The sequence below is a fragment of the Erythranthe guttata genome, chromosome 5 (genome assembly GCF_056151865.1).
Source record: "Erythranthe guttata isolate IM_541 chromosome 5, IM_541, whole genome shotgun sequence".
NCBI classification, from domain to species: domain Eukaryota; kingdom Viridiplantae; phylum Streptophyta; class Magnoliopsida; order Lamiales; family Phrymaceae; genus Erythranthe; species Erythranthe guttata.
In genome coordinates, this window is record NC_142537.1 from 15,790,898 (window position 1) to 15,813,648 (window position 22,751).

At 30.2% G+C, this 22,751-nt stretch overlaps 1 protein-coding gene and 1 long non-coding RNA gene across 2 annotated transcripts; both read left to right on the plus strand.

Annotated features, from left to right (window-relative positions):
- The first annotated feature begins 6,259 nt into the window (after window positions 1-6,259).
- Window positions 6,260-7,593, plus strand: LOC148770753 (uncharacterized). The gene is made up of 2 exons (XR_016031288.1): window positions 6,260-6,384; window positions 7,276-7,593. It is a non-coding gene; the product is annotated as an uncharacterized LOC148770753 (long non-coding RNA).
- A 10,005-nt stretch (window positions 7,594-17,598) lies between these two features.
- On the plus strand, window positions 17,599-21,422 carry LOC105956926 (uncharacterized). Its single transcript, XM_012980839.2, has 7 exons — window positions 17,599-18,158; window positions 18,260-18,460; window positions 18,554-18,676; window positions 18,769-18,809; window positions 18,951-19,020; window positions 19,111-20,871; window positions 20,954-21,422. Exons 1-7 carry the CDS (start codon window positions 18,081-18,083, stop codon window positions 21,224-21,226), a joined length of 2,547 nt encoding a protein of 848 aa, XP_012836293.2. The 5' UTR covers window positions 17,599-18,080; the 3' UTR covers window positions 21,227-21,422.
- Window positions 21,423-22,751: the final 1,329 nt, after the last annotated feature.

Sequence of the window (22,751 nt, forward strand, 5' to 3'; positions counted from 1 at the left end):
GGTGAGTTAAAATAGTTGGAAAATACCAAAAAAAGGAATTCAATTAAGTGATTATAATTAATTGGAAAGTTTCGATTGCATATCCTTCCACTATTTATTTTCTTTCTCTATTTGGTGTATTTTACAATAAATTGGCTCCAAAAAGGTGAAGAGGCGTTATTTTTACGTATTTAATACCAACTCTTGTAATTATTATCATGGTTGATTACACTATAAATGATATATTTTTCAATCAAGACCGTCAAGGATTATGCCAACGGTTGTTGGGTCGAATTTGTTACAAATGGTTAGCCGAATGTGGTTTAATTCTTTCGTATGGTTTGCAAGCTATTATATGAGAGTGTATGTTTAACCAATGCAAATATATAGTTGGCTGCGAGTTCCGACTATGTCAAGTGACTATGATGAACTTATGGATTTATTATTGTGTCGAATACTACATGTGATATTTTATAATTCGACACACCAAACAAATTAAACGGTTAAGATTCAAGGAATTTAAGGAGTCGATTAAAATGATTGTCGGTGCTCTAAGTAAATCGACATGTATCAATAATTTTATTGGGAGAAATTAATTGCTTTATATTAATTATAGCTCAAAACATGATTTTGAGGTATATACATTAGTACAATAATTATTTACTATTGATGATTAATTAAGTTACTAGTATTTCACCCGTGCGTTGCACGGTTATTTATCATAAAAATAAATATTTAATTTTAAAAAGTTCTCGAAATAGTAAAATCAATGGTTGATGTGCAATTCAAAGTAAAAAAAATTATTCCGTGTAAGTAACGAATTAAGCCAACATAGGTAAAAAAACTAAATACCAAAGGTTTAATTTCCATATACAAAAGGCGAATACATCGTTACCCTTACCGTTACCATTTCCATTACTATTACCATTACGATTATCAACAACAATACCAATATCAATACCAAGACCATTACCATTACCATTACCGGTACTCAATACTAATACAAATACTGAGATCAATACCAATACTAATATCAATCATTACCATTACCACTACCATTACCATTAGCGTTACCATTACCATTATCATTTCTAATACTGATAGTAATATAGTAATACTAACACTAATCTAATAATAATACTATAACTATTAGTAATCCTAATGCTAATCCTAATCATAATGCTACGCTAATACTAATTTCCTTACACTAATGCTAATGTGAACCATAATCCTAATCCTAATACTAATGTTAATCTTAATCCTAATACCAATTCTAATTATAATCATAATTCTAATAATAACACGAATCATAATTCTAATCCTTATAGAAATGCAAATATGCTAATACTAATTTTAATATTATTGCTTATGCTAATTCTAATCCTAATTATAATGGTAGTACTAATAATTAAATTAATATGCTAATGATAACGCTAATGCTAATCACAATACTAAACTAATACTTATACGCCAATGCTAATGCTAATCCTAATATACTAATGCTAACGCCAATCGTAATTCTAATTCTACTACTATTGCTAGTACTAATGTTAATCCTAAACATAATCCTAATATTGATGCTACTAATCATAGTACTAATGCTAATGCTAATGCTAATCATAATCCTAATTCTAATTATAATCCTACACATAATCATAATGTTAAATCCTAATGCTAATGCAAATTCTAATTCTAATCCTAATGGTAATGTTAATTCTAATTCTAATATTAATCATAATCCTAATCCTAATCATAATCCTAATCATAATCTTAATCATAATCATAATCCAAATCCTAGTGGAAATAATCATAATACTAATACTAATACTAATGTTAATATTAATATGTTAATCATAATCCTAACAGAAATGTTGATTTGTTAATGATAATGCTAATCCGAATACTATCTTAATGCTAATCTTAATCCTAATCATAATCCTAATCACAATATTAATACTAATCTTAATCCTAACGTTAATACTAATGCTAATTTTAATCTTCATCATAACGTTAATGCTAATCCCAGTACTAATTATAATCCCAATATGTATCTTAATCATTATCATAATCTTAATATTAATACTAATAATAACCATTATCCTAATCTTAATTCTTAACACTACTATATGCTAGTGGTAATACTAATATGCTAATGTCAATGCTAATACTAATCTTGATATACTAAACTCATATGGTGATGCTAGTGTCAATCTTAATCCTTATTTTACTATAAATCAGAATCCTAATCTTATTCCCAAACACAATCCTAATTATAATCTTAATCTTAATAATGATCAAGTTCCTGATCCTGATCCTAATGTTGATCCTAATCCTGATCCTAATCAGAATCATAATCATAATCTCAATGGTAATCCTAATCATAATTCTAATATAAATGTAATCCTGATATTAATACTAATTATAATCTTAATGTTAATCCTATTATTTATACTAATCTTAATCCTAATACGAATTCCAATACTAATCTTAATCCTTATCACGATCTAAGTATTATTCCTAATCATAATCGTAATACTAATATTAATGCTAATACATTGATGGTAATTTAATGTTCATCCTTATATGCTAATGTTTATTATAAGTTTATAACTATAATATGCTAATGCTAATACTAATATATCCTTATGACATTGCTAATACAAATCCTAATATGCTAATGTTTATACTAATATGCGAGTGCTAATAGTAAAATGATAATGCTAATACTAATGCTCATCATAAAAGGCTAATGTCAATGCTAATCATAGTCCTAATCACGATCATAATCCTAATATGAATTCTGATCATAATTATAATTGTAATCCTGATCCTAATCATGATATTGATCCTAATTTTAATCATTATCTCGATCATAATCTTGATCGTAATCTTAATGTTGATCTTAATACTAATACAGTAATACTAATACTACTACGAATGTGCTAATTGTAATTTAATGTTAATCCTCATATACTAATGCAATTGTAATAGTAATATAGTAATAGTAATACTAATATGCTAATACCAGTGCTAATACTAATCTCAATATACTAATGTTAATACTAATATGCTAATGGTAATACTAATTGACTAATGTTAATGCTAATGAAGGGTCGTAAAGAATAATTAATTGATTAAATTCGGTTAACAATGATTAATATTGCATTATTGTCTGTAGAAACAATAGTAGTTTTAATATAATAATTGTTTCATTGTTATCCCATATATATATGCCAATATATATTATTTTAATATAGGCATATATATATGACCCACTAATAGGGGTGAAAAATAGAAAATATAAAAAATCGCTAATAGGGGGAAAGTCAGATAATAAACTACCTAATTAAGGAAAAACAAAATTACTGAAATTATAAAATGGCCCCAGTTAGAGTTGGTAGTCAAATTGGTGAAATTACAAATTGACCCCAAGTCAGGGTCTCTGGTTTGATTACGCTAAATATGAAGAATTAGCGTGTATGAAAACAAAAACCTTTGATCGCATAAAGAAGATAATATTGGAAATATAGTTGTAAATCTGACGATAATATGTGGTAGTTTTTTTTATACAATTAAAATTTTATTAAATTGCAATAAAGAAATCCTAAGCAGAATTTTAAATAAAAACCTCCTAATTGGGTGAAAAAAAGCAAAACTAAATACCCCATGATGGGATGAAAGTGCAATAATAAACTACCTAACTAATGAAAAACAAATGTACGTGAATTAAAAAACGGCCTAGCTAGAGATGCTACTCACACTGTTGAAATGTCAAATTGACCCAAGTTAGGGTGAAAGTGCGATTACGGTAAATATGAAGAATTAGCGTGTATGAAAACAAAACACTTTGATCGCATAAAAAAACAAAAATTGCAATATAAATCTAAATCTGACTATAATATTTGGTATTTTTTGTTTGTAATAAAATTAAAATTTTATTAACTTGCAAAAAGAAATACTAAGCAGACTATTACATAAAAATAAAAACCCCCGAAGAGGTGAAAAATTGAAACTATAAAAACCCCCTAATAGGGGGTAAAGTGAGATAATAAACCACCTAACTAAGGAAAAACAAAATTCTGAAATTTTGAAATGGCCCCAGCTAGAGCTGCTAGTCAAACTGGTGTAATTACAAATTGACCCCAAGTTAGGGTGAAAGTGCGGTTACGCTAAATATAAAGAATTAGCGTGTATGAAAACAAAACACTTTAATCGCATAAACAAATAATATTTGATATATAGTTCAAAATCAGAAGATAATAATTAGGTTCAAAAACCAATTTCAAAGGTCGAAGCAAAATGTTGCAAATCTACATATTGAAAATCGGAATTAATTTTTTTTAACAAACCGTCCATACAATATATGTGGATCATATCCTTGCATTGTATTCAACAACGCAAGGCTTTTTTTTTCGTGCCGATGTCACTGTATATGACACATACGTTGCTATCAATGGATATATAAAAGTACAGAGCAAACAAACATAATTAATTTCGTTGTTATTTTGTTTTCCCACAAAATTGTAATCCGAAAACAATGTAAAAAATATTTAAAACATACACATTGTTTCCCAGAAACGAAGAAGGCGATTCCATGCAATTTCAATATCCTCACTATTCATGTCTCCTTGCAATACTTCATCTGGCATTCCTCCATAAATTTCGGCACATAAATCTTTCCGCTAACGACATGATTCGAACATCTGGTGAAAAATAAAACTCAAAATATTTTGCAGAATTCTCAAATGTAAAAGAAATTTGTAAAATTTAAACATAAAACCATAGAAAAATCAAAATATTTTTAGGGTATAGACAATAATATATAAAAAATACGAAAATAAATAAATAAATGAACCTTGTTTATTTTCGTGTGCTTCTTAATATTTGGATGGAGAATATGAATGAGTAAGAACGGATTTGGAGTAAGGTATTTATACTTGTTTTTTTATGTAACAAAAGGTAAATAATATATATCTTTAAGGAAATACACCTTTAATGTACTAAATTGATACAATTATTGCGAAAATCCGGATAAGATTAGAGCTAATTGAGACAATTATTGATTATTTGCCCCAATTCCAAAATCATTAATCACATCCATTATTGATTTTCCATCTTTATAGCCATTCCAATTCAATATTTTATTAATGTATTTTCCATAATATTGAATTGATGTTTTTTATATGTTGATGCATGGGAATGAATTAGCACACTGGATATTGTTAATCCGGCTCATATTAAAATAGTTTTCCATAATCATTATCTTTCCTTTTCATATTAAAAAGAAAAATATTGGTTAACTATAAGGAATATATTATTACTAAACACATGTTATATTTACAAAAATTCCATAATTAAAATAATGTGATTATTTGATCACCATAAACTCATTACCACAATCCGTTTTTTTCATATTGAATGAAATGAAAAAAAATTAATAAAGAAATCATTTTTTTTGAAATAAGTTAAATAATAAATAAGACAAAATGTAATAAGGACTAAGTAAGGAAAGAAGTCCACAAATAGAAGAGATGAAAAGATTTGGGATTAAAATTAAAGATGTCAAAACTTCAATTGTGTATTCTCCCTTTATATATTATATAGATTTCAAATGGGATCTGAAATTTAATTAATTAATTGATAATATGAGACATATATATAATTAACCTTATTTTCTCCATGTTATTCTACATATCTTATAAGCTTTTAAACATCTTATAAGCTATTTTTTAAAAGCTTAGCCAAACATGATCTAATTCTTATTAAAAACCCGATCGACGAATGAACCATGGCGAGAGGACTACATGTTTTCTTTCTACATGAGCTACAAAAATATGTTCTTCTCCTTCTTCTTTCTCATGCTTTTGTTTTAAGTTTTGATTCATTTTGTTTCTATAAAACTCGAGTAAATAAGATCGAGTGATTGTTAGAATGTTAGGAAAATTCGTAAAGTTTACACTCACTATAAATTTACTCTACATCCGTAAAATTCAGTACAAGATCACGAGGGTCGTCCTTTACTCAGGTGATGATACATATTGATATACATAATTGGGCCAACCCAATGGGCCTACAATTACTTTACATATTGGGCCACAAACCCAATATTGAAGACCACTACCACCGAGGTCCAATCACCTTCAAGTAAAGTTTGGGCCCGACAATCTCGACTAAGGTATAAATAAAGGTTTGAACTCATTCCTTAAGGTACGTCCTATTATCTGAGTACTGGACTATTTCCACTATCCGCATGTCTGACTTGAGCGTCGGAGGGGTTTCCGTCGGATCAAGCCCCGGCTTAGTTTACGTGTTCTATGATCGCAGGTATCTCAAGGTCATCAGGCTCGTGAACCAGCGATGCGATTCACTCTGCTCTTTCAGCTCATCCTACTTCAACTCTCTAAGGTGATCTATCTCTAGCATCATCATATATATACTCTATTCAAAACCTTTTAGTTGCATCGAAAGAAAATAAGAAAAATTACTTGGGAGCTTTTTGTATATTCCTCGAGATGGCTTTTAAGTTTAAAGTCGAGAATCATATTGTTTGTCAACAAAAGACTTGGGCTCCCTTTGATAAAATGAATTGTACGTTGAATGCTGAATGCATATCTGAATAACTGAGAGTTATGTTTGAATGTTGAATGCTGAACAATTATGTAATTAAGTGCATTTAATAACTGATATGAGTGATGTCCGAATATTGTTATTTTCTGTTATACCCTTATGGAATGCAATAATTTAAAGTTTATTATAAGATAAAAGAGTCCAAGATTCAATCAGATATTGCTCTGAGCGAACAACCGGCAAATTTTCAGCCGAATCTTTAAGAGATATTTGGTCCCATTACCAAATACACATAACATGAAATTTGCTTACCGAATCAGCACACAACTCATTAAGAGGTCCATTAAGTGCAATGAAACAGAACCTTAGTCGAACAAAACTCGAATACCTCGATTCGAAAGAAAAATACACAACCAAGTACCAAACCAAAGAATAAGGACAAAAAAAGTGATCCTTGGTATCTGCATTTTACATGAGCAAATCAAAAGGTAGTGCACCTTGTTTATAAACTAAAAACATGGGCTCCCTCCCCTCCACGCCCATAGACTACCCAAATTCAAAAATAAATAAATAAAACTAATAAAAAAATTTAATAAAGAAAAAAAAACTCCACCCCTATATATAAAACCTCCACTCCATTTCCCCCCTTCTTTTAATTATTAAACAATATTCAAATTAAATTTATCTACCTCTTCAACCTTACATTCATCATGGATGTCTATATTCCAGAAGAGTACGTTGTTAAGCGAAGAATCGAGAAAAAAACAGTTGCGGAAAACGGCAATAGCTCTAATTGTAATGGATCAGACAAAAGGAAATATTCGGGCAAGAATCGTAAAATCACTATGTCCGGATATGAGCTGAAGAACACGAGTGCTGTCGATGCAGTTTTTACTTGTTTTTCTGCTTAAGGTTTTATCTTTTGAGTTTGTAATGTAATGAATTGTTAGTAGTTGATGAGGAACTAGTATAGTATTTAATTTCGTTTTAGTCCTTTGATTTAGAGCTTAATTCGTTTTATATATATATTTAATTAACCTTGATGCATATATTATATTATTACTAATCGACCAATGTAATTAATCAAGTACCTTGCTAATATAATATGCAAGATGATAGGTATAGATCACAAAATGTTCAATTTTTTTTTTTTTTTTTTTTTTGTATAAATTTAATAAGGAACTCGCTGTCACTTGAAGTGACAATTGTACAATAGCTCGAAGAAAAAAAAAGGATGTAAATGATGCTAATCAGATGTGACGAGCTTGACCAAGAAAAATATCGGTGATGGTGTTCGACCGGACCAATTGATATCGCACCACTAGGGGTCGAACACATGAACTATTCATAGGGCCGGAAATTTACGGGGTTTCAAGGGCAGCACACCAGAATGTTTTTCGGGGTATTTTGAAAATTAACAATAGATAATTGAGTATTTAATCCTTTTGTTAAAATCATATAAGTTAAGATATCATATTGTATCCCTAAAAAAAATATCTTATGGTCATGATGTCATTAATTGGAATTACTTCAACTTAGAAATCATGCATTATAAAATAAAAAATAAAAAAAAATTGGTGACGTGATTCATTAATAAAAAATAAAAGAATTGATTTGCTTTGGGCCGAGCTTTATGAATGAGCTTCAAAGCTGACTATATGGCCTGAAAAGTTTTAACCAGCCCAATAGACTGAATCAAATAATTATAGAATGAGAAAATATAATTAAAAAATGATGTTTCCAGCAAAATTGTCAATCTTAAACTGTATTTTATTCTTAAGAAATGTGCATGTAACAAATACATTTTAATTAACAATTATATATGATAATTTGTATAATTGGGGTCCAATTGAAAAACATTAAAATTGATCATCAAATATAATATTTGATGCTCGTTTTATTATTTTGATACTCATTTACTCCAGCAACAATCATTAAATGGATTATCAAATTTTAAATATAAGTATACATACATTTAAAATCACATGTCGTTTTATAATAGTGTTTTGATACCTTTTTTCCCAGGATTGCATTTATGTATCTTCAAAAGTTGATTATCAAAGATTCAAAATAACCATTGATTTAATTCCTCTATTGGAGATGGAAATTTGAATTTTGAAACATTATATAGAAGTTTAACTGTCTAATTCCCCATCTGATTCCTCCATTGGAGTTGCTCTGACGTGATTATGTTTTATGAGATATTGAAATTAATATTTCCAATTTATTTGAGAGTATAAAAAAATGAAAAACTATTTAGCAAGTGTGCTTATAATATTCATTGTTTTTTTTCTCACATGAAACACTTTATTTATTATCACACAAGCATGAACATGGGTCATGATTGCAACCCTTATTGCTCATACAACTTTTGATGTTAAATAGCTCTAAGCCAAATTTTGGATTTAATTTATTTATGTATAATTAAAAGGGGAAATATGCAATACACCCCTTATTTGGAAAATATTTTGAACTAAACCCAATTGACTTTAAAGACTTTTCCAATAACCCATATCCCAATCTAAATTAGTGAAACCCCCCTTACCATCTATGACAAGACTAAAGTGCCCTTACGTGTTAGGGTTTTAACCTAATACAATTTTATTTCTCTCTCTCCCATTCTCTCGATATTATCTCTCTGTTCTCGCTTTCTCTCTCTCTTTCTTCCATTCTCTCGTTCATCTCACGTTCTTTCTTTTTTTTTTTTTTTCTCTTTTTCCTTCTTCTCCAGACCTGTAAACCGCCGCCGTCGGAGTCAACAATATCCGTCGCCGCCTCCGTCGGATTTCTACATGGAGATTTCCCTTCTCTCGACGCTAAATACCAATTTATACTATATTAATTGGTAAATTTTATTTTTTTATTTTTCTCGAATTAATTGTCGAACTAGCAATATAATATGTAGCAATATAATATGTTATGGATCTGAATGTCAGTTCTATTATTTGTTTGTTATGAACACATACATTGATTTTCAATTATTCGGGATTTTATTAATTTTTGTATTATTCTGCATATTCTGAATGTTTAGATCTGGAAAACCCATTGAATTACGAGATTAGTTGGTTGTATTTCAGTGTATTTTACAGAGTAGTCATATTTGACAGAGTAGTCATGTTTAACAACTTAGTTATATTTGTCCTTTTTTTTTGTAGTACTGCATATGTTCAACATTCAACAGTGTAGTCATATTTAACACACAAGATCAAACGGAAGATTAAGTGCAGTCGGTGCAACCGAGTTGGATACCGCAACAAAAAAACATGTTCGATGGCCATTGTTGAAAGATCACATTAGTTATTTTTTGTTTTTCTAGCCATTTTTTTTTTCTTGTTGCAATGTATTTTGCTATTAATATTGCAAGTGTTTTCAAGTGCTGATTACTTGTAGTCACATTACGCAGAACCTAGTCACATAATAGTCATATTCTCACTGTCCTGTTCAGTTACTATTATACAAACCGTAGTCACATAATAGTCATATTCTCGTTGTTTTTGTTAATAATCATGCTTCTACTGGCTGTTAATTATAATGTTATACAAAGCGTAGTCACATAATAGCCATATTCAACTATAGTCATATTCGAAGTTGTAAATTTGTCGAGAAAAAAAATTATTTTTTTGTTTAAAAAAAAAATTTATTTTTAATTAGAAAAAATATTAAAAAATAAAAATAAATAAAAAATGGCTAAAAATCCGAAATAATAAAAAATTAATATATATATATATATATATATATATATATATATATATATATATATATATATATATATATATATATATATGTATATATATATATATATATATATATATATATATATATATTGATTTGGTAGCAAATTTTTAGGAATTTGGAAGCATATTTCTAGAAATTAAATTATTGTTATGGAAAGAGAGAAAAAAGGAATAATTAAGACTTATTAGGCTAATTGACATAAGGGTACAATTGGAAATATAAATTATAGGGGTTTATCACAAAGAAAGATTTAAGGGGTGGACATATCACCATTTATTATCTATATGAGGGGTTTATTGCTAATGACCCCTAATTAAAATATTTAATTTGACCTCTTTTACTCTTTATTCTTTTCCACTTTATAATTGTCTTGTGACAACATCTTATTAATGATCATGTGAATAAAAAGATAAAGTTAATTACTTAAAAAAGCAAATCATTTTCTCGTGAACAAAAGTCATGAACGAACTTTCCATACTTGTCGTGTACAATGTTTTCTTTTTGCAATTTATGAATTACATAAAACAATTTTAGATATTATTTTTAGTGAGTGTATGATATAAACAAATATCAAGTGGTTATTTATTAATTTAGAGTCATCACCACACTGAGGGGAGATGGAGTAGGCAGTAGTCTAGAGTTCCGGAAGATTTACGAAAATTTAGAGCCTCTAGATATTTTATATATACTTTATATATTAGTACTTTTTTATATAATATATAATGTTTTGGAACCTCAATTCTAAAATAAATTTAAAATCAATGATCATTAGCTATTTTCACATTTTTTTTTCTAATATTGGGGCCCCTAAATATAAAATTTTAATATCTTATTTTTATTCCTTAAATAAGAATCATTATTTATTATTTTATTTATTATAAAAACGAGTTTCGTTGTGGAAGGAAAAGATTTAGGGGCAGTAGCGGAGGTAGTATGGTGCAAGGGTGTGCAATTACATACTCTTTGTTTTTTAATGTTTATTATTTATATAGTTAGAAATTTTGATATTTAAAAGTATTGAAACTAAATTAAAATTTATTAAAAGCACTAATGTTTTTTTTTTTCTTTACGATCTGAATTTTATTAGAAAAAAATCCTAATTTTGTCTTTTGTATTATACGAGTTACAAATTCTATTTTAAGTTTTTTGTAATGATTCAAGGTTCATTTTATAACATTTACGAAGTCTATTTTAATCATTTACTGTAAATATTAAACCTCATAAAGGAACTGAACCATCAAATCATCCTGTTAATTTTAATTTTTTTTATATATATTTTGTGATATATCATTCATACAACTCAGAAAAATATTTCCTGAACACTGCCCTCGAATCCCTGTAATATTTTTATCAATCATTTTCATCAAATGTTATTTATATATATATTTTTTTGGCATATTCAATTTCCACCATCGAATAAATTCTTGAATTTGCCACTAGATAGGGACCTCCACTTTAACTTGTTCTATTATTTTCGCATAGAGCCCTGAATTCTCAAGAACGGGCCTGACCGCACCTATCATATTTTTCGAAAGAAAAATAAAATGAAAAAAATGTGAAATTCACGAGAATAGAACCAATTAATCGATTCAATTATTTAACCACATGCCAATTTTAATTGAATTTAACCGAACCATGGTTAAGCCCTAACTAGGAGGACCATTCATCTTTAACCATCTAAGTAACCAAGAATTGACCTTTGACATTTAATCATATATAGCTGGACACATAAAATTTGGACCACGACATGTATTGTCCATTTTCTTTTACATATTTCACCAATGGGAATGCGACCAAAATTAATGTCAAATGTACAAAGTAATTCTATAAATTGAAAAAATAAATTAACTCTTTAAAAAACAATTATTACCCACCTACTTGCACGAACCGAAAGATATTATTGAAACCAAAAAATAGTGAAACTTGGCACCTAATTTTCAATTTCCGCCGGTTTTGATTACTGTTTTTGGAACAACGTTTTTCTTTATGATTTTCAATATTTTGATTTTCGATTTTTCTGATTTTTTTGGATTGGAATTGAAATTATATAAAAAAAAATATTTGGAACTTTCGATTTCTGATTCGATTTAATTTCTGAAATTCGGATTTTTTCTAAATGTTAAAACTCATGTGATTTCTAAAATTGTAACGAATTTCTAAATTTCGAAAATTTTGGAATTGGAATAGAAATTAGTTTTTTGTACGTACGAAAAAATTGAAAATTTTCTGAAAATGTTAATCACATTGGTCTTTAACCTCGAGTTTTTGCTCATCAACATTTTCAAAATGTACCACTTCCAGTAGAGCCTAACTATTTCGATTCGGACTCAACGCCACGAAAACCCTTATAAGTTATAACTAAAATCAAGCGATTGTTATCGCCCTTTTAGGTGGTGTTTGCAAAAGCTTTTATAAATAGATTATGAGCTTTTTTTTTTGCTCATAATCTATTTTTAAGTGTTTGCAAAATGAACTTTTACTTTTACTTCTCTTAAAATAAACAGTCGTTACAATTTGTTAAGCACCCATGATCCTACATTTTCCTATTTAAGTTAATTTTCCAGCAAATTTGCAAAAACCCCAACTATTAAAAATAAGCACTTCAAATCAACTTCACTCACAATCCATAACTTATGCTTGTAAATAAATTTTTGCAAACACCACCTTAATACCAAAACGACATCGTTCTAGTATTTTATTTTTCTTCCTTATTTTTCTAAATATTTCTCACAATAGAGGTGTATTTTTTCATAAAAAGGCATTGATTGAGGCAAGCTCCATGTTTTTTGGTTGGTTTGAATACAGTACTACAAACTTAAATACAACTCATCCTTGTGTAGTGTATTGATCAAGACAACTATATTGTGGTCCGACCATGTGATTTTTGGTTTTTTACAATTTAATACACATATTGTAGGAAGATGACAATTTAATACTATATGATTTAAATAAAAAAAAAACTATAAAAAAAAAAAAAAAATCAACCTTGGTTTTCTCGTTTTCAATTTTATGGCAATTTCAATATTTGAAAAATTAATAACATTGCTTAGATAATAATTTCTTCCGGTCATGACTCAGTAAGGACGCATTAAACTATTATTTCGATAATTTAATATTTTATTAAATTAATAGAATTTTGTTAATCTCAACTTTATTAATTTATAGAGTTTTAACTGTGAAAAGAGCGGTGAAAACATTAAAAACAAGTTAATAGGCAGTGGGTGCTAGTAGCTTTACTTAAGCAAGGTATAGATTTGTAAAATTTAGAATATATAATATATAACTAAAGTAAAAGACATAAGTCATCATATAAATATATAATTGTCACAATATAAAATGAATTAGATAGTAACATAGCTATGGGCTATGGTACGGTGACAATTTTTGTGACAGTTTATTAAATACTTTAAGACAATAAATGTCAATGTTGTAGGGTAGTTATATTAATATAGGTGATAGTTTATTTTCGTGTATTTTATTTATTTATTGCTCGTCGTGAATTATTTTTGTAAGCCTATAGTGCATAGCTGATATTTCAATTGAAGTGTACAAACGACATAATAAATGTTGATGTTGGGGGGATAAATATTTAGCCATGGGCACAAACATATATATACAGAGTCCCGCAAGGGATGACCTAGTGATTGGAGAAAGTGATTTTTTACAATTGACCAAAGTTCGAATCCCTTTGCCAACAATCGTTCGGTCGAGTTTGTCACACATGATTAGTCTAGTGTGGGTTACGTCTATCGTATGGTATGCAAGTTTTTATATAATAGTGTATGTTTATCCAGTACACTTATATAGTTGATGATTTGCAAGTTATTATACGAGAGTGTAAGTTTACGCAGTACCGGTGTGTGTTCCTTCGTTACAAATAAAAAAATAAAAAAATAATATGTATCATAAAATAAAATAAAAAACCTAATTGGGTAGCTAGTATTAATTAAACATTTAGTTTGATTTATTTATGGTGTGAAATAGTGACTGCATAACCACCAGGCCTGAGTTCACGTGCGAGTCGTGAGACATCTTTAAAGTCAAGAAAAGTATGGAAACTACACCAAATTAATTCATTGTAATTTCTATTATTTGGACACAACCTTACGTTTACTTAATTCCTCAATTCACAATTAATTTTGGGATATCTATCCAAACTAGAGATGGGCGTTGACCCAACCACGGGTTAGTGTTTGTGGTCAACGGTTTTGAAATATAATTTTCTTTTTTAAATTTAAAATTCACTTACTACTTTTATCGTCTTTTTTCACCGCATATGACATAACGATGGTTTTTGTAAACTCTTTCGAGTTATCGACTACTATTTAGGTCTCATTAACACAATTTGGTTGATACAACACAAAATATTGCATCTATTTCTTTTATCGATAATACTATGTTGCACTAGAAATAAGGTTTTGTTCGTTTTGTTCATGTGCTCTCGTGTCTCACTGTAAAAATACAGTGCTGACGAGGTCATTGGATTTTACTTTGAGAGTGTGATCACTATGTTACGATAAAATAAAATCACTCACAAGTTGACATATGATAGTTACAAATGAAACTATCCATAAACTTTTAATTAATAATTAATGTCATGAGCCATGGTTAGAGTAGGTAAATTTTAAATCGTAATAAAATATCATGTCAGATATTAAATAAGTATTTGATAACTCAATTTGTATGTCTAGCATTGGTGCGGAGTTGCTCTAAGACCAACTCAAATGGAGTTATTAAATGGTTATCAAAATCTTTAACACCATTTTGATACTCAAAAATAGAAATTTTGAAGTCCAATGGAGTTATCAAATCAAGGCTGTATTTTGACATTTAACCTTTCAAAATGTAAGAATGCATCCTGGATAATAAAAAATCAAACGTGAGTTATGAATTTAACGGCCACCTCAATGTAGAGTTAGAAAACGATATATGACAATTAGATATATAAATCAATTGAATAATTTTTAATTAACAATTATTTGATATCTACGATTGGAGCAAATACTTTCAGATAGACATCAAAATAAAATATTAAACACTAAATAAATATCTGCTACCTCATTTCGATACTTTTGAATTGGAGTTACTATAAAGCTAAACTACTTAAATAAAAGGGTAATTGGCATTTTGCCCCCCAAACTATAGTGGCTCTTGCACTTTACCTCTGGACTAATTTGTTTTACAAAATTTCACCTTAACTCATAAAACTCTTGCACGGTGCCTTAAATTGGCAGTTTCTGGTCAATTTTCACCGGAATCCCAACCACGTAAGCTGCACGTGAGATTCAGGAGGGCACACATGTTGATTCAATTAGAATTAAAAGCCTAGCCCTTTTTTCACCGCTATATTTTCTCCTGTTTCTTTAACATAACACAATCCTCCTAAATCTCACGTGGTGCAGCTCATGTGGGTGTGATTCCGGCGAAAATTGATCAGAATTTTCTAATTTAATACACCTTGCAAGTGTTTTTGAGTTAAGGTGAAATTTGTAAAAAAACTTAGTCCAGGGGGTAAAGTGCAAAAGCCACTATAGTTTGGGGGGCAAAATCCAATTACCCTAAATAAAATGAATTAATCATGTCGTATATAAGAATTCTCAATGTATGGTTAATATATAAAGTTATCTTATCTCTACCAAACTACCAAATCGTGGCCATTTTCATAAATTTGGTGTACACCCTTTCGTCAAGGTGAAGACTACTAGACTAGTAATACTCACTTGGTATTGTACGTTTTGAATTTGATTTATTAATTAATAAAACTTTCATTATACATCAAAAGTTAGGGTTGTCAATAAATAATTAGAATGAATCAAATTTACTTAGTCTCAATTTTTATTTTACTGTGGGGTTTTTGTTGCAAAAGCTTAAATTATTCAAAGTTAATTTTTAATTAAGTAAATCGGAACTCGCATCGGCCAATTTCTACCGTTTATTTGAGGGACCAAATTTATTCTACTTATTTTTGTTTATGAACATCTATTTCAGAGTGCTTATAACTACGAGCACATCTAAATTTAGTCGTTTCAAAATTATTTTAAAAGAAAATTACTCAAAAGTATTTATCAACACGAAGTTTTGAACTTGAAGGTATAGCTCAACTGGTAAAGGGACTTGAGTGATGTTGTATCAGTCACGCTCGCCGATAACTTGTGATTTTTTTTATTTAATATTTCGAAGAATTTTAATTGTGAACTTATTAATTTGATATTAATGACAAAAACTTAAATCTAATGAAGTAATCGAAGATAAAACCTTTTCAGCAAGTCCAATCATTGAAGCACCAATCATAGAGTCCCATTTATGGGATACAATATAATTTTTACAATTTCCTTTTTCGGTGCTTTTAAATTTTAATTTTAATTCAAGAATTAGATATGAAGTAAACACTAACATAACATGCCTTTCATTTAGATAACGGTCAACCTTTTCAATTGAGAAATTGACTTGACATTCGCTGTATTTGTTTTATATACATTGAAATCCTAGTTGCTCGATCAAAATAAATTAAAGATATGTTATTTAATTTAAAAGAATAATATAAATAAAATAAAATAATTAGTACATACACATAAACATTCTTAATTAATAAGAAAATAAATTACATATATCACTCATCCTTTCTCTAATCTCATGTCTTTCTTCCTAGATCTAATGTATCATGTCTCTCTTTTTTCCGATTTTTTTTTTCCTTTCCTTTCGGATTCTAATATTTTTGGGTTGAAGAAATATTATAGAGAAGAAAAAAATGAGAGCTTTTTACATTCTCAGATGATTTTTTTTGTAATAGAGTTAAAAGTGGACAACAAACATTCCCTGCCCCGCCCCCTCCAAATAAAAAACGAATTTTAGAAATTCATAATCGTAACGAGAATTCGTATTGCATCTTCCGTATGTAGAACTTTCTCATCGTATTTATTTCAACATATCATACTTTTATATACACACTTATTGATTTAAAGATATATATATATATATATATATATATATATATATATATATATATATATATATATATATATATATATATATATATATATATATATATTCACACATAATGACATGTAAATAAGTTAATGAGAAGAATATTTTAGTTTCAATGTATGTTTTTTCTTTTCTTTTTTAAATCCATGGATATATATTAGTTCTTTTTTTAAATAATAAAGCAATTCTCTCTCATTTTCTTTTTATAAATAAATTCATAAAAATAGCAAACCACTACTTTAAGCAAAAGCTACATATGTACAAAATTACAACAAAATTTGGAGAACCCATAAAAGTACTTAGACAAAACTTTTTTCACCTAATACCCGAATCAAGAATCTAAACACTCACAAGCTTCCACATCATTTTATATTTCAAGAAATCACTTTTATCAGACCCACAAAAAATCAAAATAAATAAAAACAAAAAAATAAATATATAAATAATTGCCACTCCTCCTGGCACGCCTCTGGCCTCTCTTTACTACTAGAGAAGAAAAAATAAAAAAATAAAAAAATAAAAACAGAAAATAATGGCGTTATAGCCGTAGGAATAAAAGAAAGGAGCAAATCAAGAAAACCTTACTGAGTCAACTCGGTCCCCTCTTGAATTCCCCTCGAAAACAGGATTTCTCTCCGGTTCAGCGCTCTTTAGCACGAATTTTTAAGTGGGTTCTTGGAATTTTCTGTGCATTGTGCGTATTCGTGTTGAATTCTGGTTTTCCGGCGAGTTCGCCGGAGCTCCGGTGTGCTGCTCCGGCAGAGAAATGTGTGATTGAGAGTGCATAATAAGAAGAAGAAAAAATACAGAGAAATATGTTCAAGCCGGTGCGATGGTGGAGCGAGAAGAACAAACTCAGAGTTGTATTCAAGTTGCAGTTTCATGCATCTCAGGTATATATAATTTGAGTAAAGATTGGATTTTTAATTTTCTTAATTTTTTTTTTCAATCTTCTTGGAAATGCTAGAGTGAACCGGCTGTGATGTAAATGCAGGTGACAGACGTTACAGGGGATGGATTGATAGTATCTATAGTCCCCGCCGATTCGGGCAAGTCAACCGTAAAATCGGACAAGGCAACGGTCGTTGACGGTAACTGCTACTGGGGAAACCCCGTTTACGAAACCGTTAAGTTCAATCAAGATCCAAAATCGGCGAAAATTCACGAGAGGGTGTACTCTTTCGTACTAGTAACGGTACGAAAAACCGGAAGTTTTTACATTGTTATTTATGCTATAATTTGCTAATTCTAATATTAATCTTATTTAGTGTATTGTTAATTAATATAGGCCACGTCTAAATCTTGCATTGTTGGCGAAGCTTCCGTCGATTTTTCGAGTTACGCCGAGTCGACTAAGGCCTCGTCGGTGTCTCTTCCCCTCAAGAACTCGAAAACCAAAGCTACATTGCATGTGAGTTTAAAAAAACAATGTATTAGATTTTGTTTGTGTTTTAATTAATATTGTTTAATCTTTTTTTTGAATAAATAAATGTGTCTCAACAGGTATCAATCCAGAGGATGCATGAATCCATATTGGATCAAAGGTGCTAATCATCAATATAATCTATATATATATATATATGTGTGTGTGTGTGTGTGTGTGTGTGTGTGTGTGTGTGTGTGTGTGTGCATAATATCAATTAATCTTTACTTATATATATAATTTTTTTTTGGGATCTTCACAGAGAGGTTAAAGAAATGGAGAGCGTCGAATTGTGTTCGAAAGATAACACCATCATAAGCAATTCTATTCAAGTAATTTCATGCACTTTGTTAATATTCAAAAAACTCGAGCTTTTTATGATGTTTCGATTAATATATGATCGGTGGACTTTCGTATAACAGGAGATTCCGTTTAATAAGAAGAATGTGAAACGCAGAGCATCTAGTGTGTCCGATATTACGATATCAAGTTCAGACGGAAGCAGCTCCGTAATGGAATCGCCTTGGGAGATAGTGCCGATCAAGAACGACGAGGATTCTGTGGGCCCGAAATCCAACGGCCCTATACGAACGCACAACGATCATCGCAGCTCGTGGGAGTTATCCAGTACGGAAGAATCTTCTTCGGATGTTCTGATCGTAGGGCTGAAATCCGATCTCGCCGCTCTGTCGAGAAAAGCGGAGACTACGGAATTAGAGATGCAGAATCTCCGTAAGCAGATCGCGAAGGAGAGCAAAAGGGGGCAGGATTTGTGGAGGGAGATTGTTTCCTTGAGAGACGAAAGAGATTATTTGAAGGAAGAATTAAAATCTCGAACGAGTTTCCGATTCGACGGAGTCGATATCGATGAGCTTAGGGAAGAACTCAGTCACACGAAAGAGCTCAATTCCAATCTCCGTATTCAGCTCGAGAAAACTCAAGAATCGAATTCCGAGCTGATTCTTGCCGTGAGAGATCTCGACGAAATTGTCGAGCAGAAGAATCGGGAATTAAAATCAGATTTTTACGACGACGATGAAGAACAGAAGGCATTGGAGAAGCTTGTGAACGGAAATTACGAAAATATCCCCAAGGAAGCGAATCTTCTACAACGACAGGTCGTTGACCTACTCGCCGAGATCGAGACGTACAAGAGAGATAGAGACGAGCTCGAGGCGCAGTTGGAACAGCTGGCGCTCGATTACGAAATTACTAAGCAAGCCAATCACGAGATGTCGTTTAAGCTCGAGCAGAGCAAAATCCAAGACCAGCTGCAAATGGAAAACGAGTGTTCGTCTTCTTCTTCATCTTCCGAAAAAAACGAGCTCGATAACTACATCGAAAATCTCGAAAACGAACTTGAAAGACGTTCGAAAGAACTCGAAGCCCATGTGAAGGGATTGGAGGAAGAGCTCGAAAAACAAGCGCTAGGGTTTGAAATGGATATCGAAGCTCTTACGAAGTCGAAAATCGAGCAAGAACAGAGAGCGATTAGAGCAGAGGAAACCCTAAAGAAGATGAGATGGAAAAACGCTAATACGGCGGAGAGACTTCAAGAAGAGTTTCGAAGGCTTTCGGTGCAGATGGGGTCCACATTCGAAGCGAACGAGAGATTGGCTATGAAAGCTTTGGCCGAAGCGAACGAGCTTCGTTTGGAGAAAATCCGTTTAGAGGAATTGCTTCGGAAAAAATCCGAAGAAATTTTGGTTATGAGGGACGAGAACGAAGCGAATGTTGCGAAGAATAAGATTCTATTGGATGAGATGGAAGGTAAGAAGAAGTTGGTTCGGGAGATTGAAAGAACGAGAATTTCGATTAAGGAAATGGAATTGCAAGTGGAGCAAGGGAATGACGAAAGGATAGAAATCGAGCGTAGGGTTTTATCGGCGAGGAGAGAAGCGGAGGATTCGTACAAGGAATTGGATAAAATGAGATTTGTTTTGGAGGAAAAGGAATTGATAATCGAGAAAATGCAATCGGAGATTAACGCTCTTCGATTCGAGCGCGATGAATTGAAGCATTCGTTGTCGGAGAATGAGAAGGACAAAGATAATTTGAGGAAGCAAGTTTTCGAATTGACAAGTGATTTGAAGAAGAGGGAAATGATTTCGAGCAAGCCCGTTTTTCGCGGGCCTAATAAAGATGTCGTACCAAATCTCAAGGAGAGAATAAAGTTGCTTGAGGTAAAAATTTAAACTTTATTTAATTTTATAATTCCCTATAAATTTTTTTTTTGTCACATTTTCCATTTTTTGTGTGCGATAGCGCGAGATCAAGTTAAAGGAAACGGCTATTGAAACATCGGGTAAGGTGTATTCGGACAAGGAAAACGAGCTTCTTAGGAAAATCGAGGAGTTGGAGAAAACAGGAGAAGTTGATGAGTTGAAAAACGAGATAGAATTAATGAAGAAGAGGAACGAATCGATGGAAGTGGAGTTGAAGGAAATGGAGGAGAGATATTCGGACATAAGCCTTAAGTTTGCAGAGGTTGAAGGGGAAAGACAACAACTTGTGATGGATTTACGCAACCTTAAATAATGCTAGTTACGAGCCCGTTAACGTTTTATAACTTTAAAATTCGATGGATTCGGAGTATTTAATTTTCGAAATTTATATATTCTTTAAATTTGTTTGGTTTTCATCAGTTTATGATCTCATTGGATGTAATATGTAAAATTATCTAAGATGATGTAACAATGTAGGAGTTGTGCTTGGATGCCTTATTCTTTTATTATTTTCTTCATTTTCTTTTTTGTTTTGTTTGGTCATATGATGCAATTTTTACTAGGTTTAAAATAACTTACTTACAAAATATTTTAGACTTCGTGATAAAAATATATTAAATTTTAAGACTTAATTCGATGTTTTTCTCAGTCGCAACGCGATTGTGGAAACAATGAGCTCTTATTTTCGGTTTTATCGAGTAACTGGTATTGATTATTGAACGTTCTCTGATCTTTAACGATACAATAATACAATTGAGTTTTAGTAAGACTCTAGTTGACCGTATCTTAACTTAACACCTAAACGAGTCCTAATACAATCGTTTGTGTTGAGACGTAATGCCATGGCAGTCGATCGAAGAAAAGTACAAAGGCAACGGATTATTCAAATAAAAAACCAAGATTGAACAAAGATCGATTGAAAATCAACCTTTAATTCGATTTCAGCTTTTAATTTCCTCAAAACTTGCAACTTTTTTTTCCCGGAATATGCATTTATAATATAAATATTATTATATATGCTATCATTATATGACCAAAAAATGGATTTTTTTTGAATTCCACCGATTTCGATTTGAAAATTTCCGATTTTTTGAACAATTTTTCTCATTCTATTTTCGGAAAATCCGATTTTTCCGAGTTTCTTTAGAACGGAATTGAAATTAGTTTTTACTTAAAAAAAAATATCGAAAGTGCTAATTTCGACCTGATCCGTCTAATTTTCACCCTTAAGTTTTATACGTCTCATCGATATTTTGGTAAGGGCCGAATTTAAGTAATGATTTTCATATATTGAAATGCTTGGTCCAAATTAAATGAAGAGAATGTTTATATTCCATTTATGAAATTATTAGATCATTATTATTTATTTGATGATGAAAAATTCTACATTCCAAGGAATCATTAATTAGATAATTATTGTGTGTTCCAAACCTTCCCACCAACACAATTCAATACCATGTGTGAATTATTTTATTCAAATTATTAAGTTTTTAATCAATTATTAAGTAATTATATTATTGTCTCATTCCATCTAATAAACATGCATATCAAAATTTGGTCAGAAAGAATATATCATTGAATGTCATTAAATGCACAATAAATTAAGCATATCCTGAGTTTGAACTGATCACTTCCTATCTTGAAAAATAAATTTAAGGGCAATTTGCGATCAAACTCCTGAGGTAAGGTTAAATTACAAAGAAATCTCTTATGTTTGGGTAATTACAATCATCTCAATCAATTATGTATTTTCGGATGAAAAAACCTGTCATTCATTTGGTACTTTTTTCATTATAATGATAGACGTGTAAGATACTCCCTCCGTCCCAATTTAAATG

Coding starts and splice junctions, on each gene's coding strand:
- LOC105956926 (XM_012980839.2), top strand. CDS start 18,081: ATGTTCAAGCCGGTGCGATGGTGGAGCGAGAAGAACAAACTCAGAGTT. Junction 18,461..18,553: donor ACTCTTTCGTACTAGTAACG/GTACGAAAAACC, acceptor TAATTAATATAG/GCCACGTCTAAATCTTGCAT. Junction 20,872..20,953: donor AGAGAATAAAGTTGCTTGAG/GTAAAAATTTAA, acceptor TGTGTGCGATAG/CGCGAGATCAAGTTAAAGGA.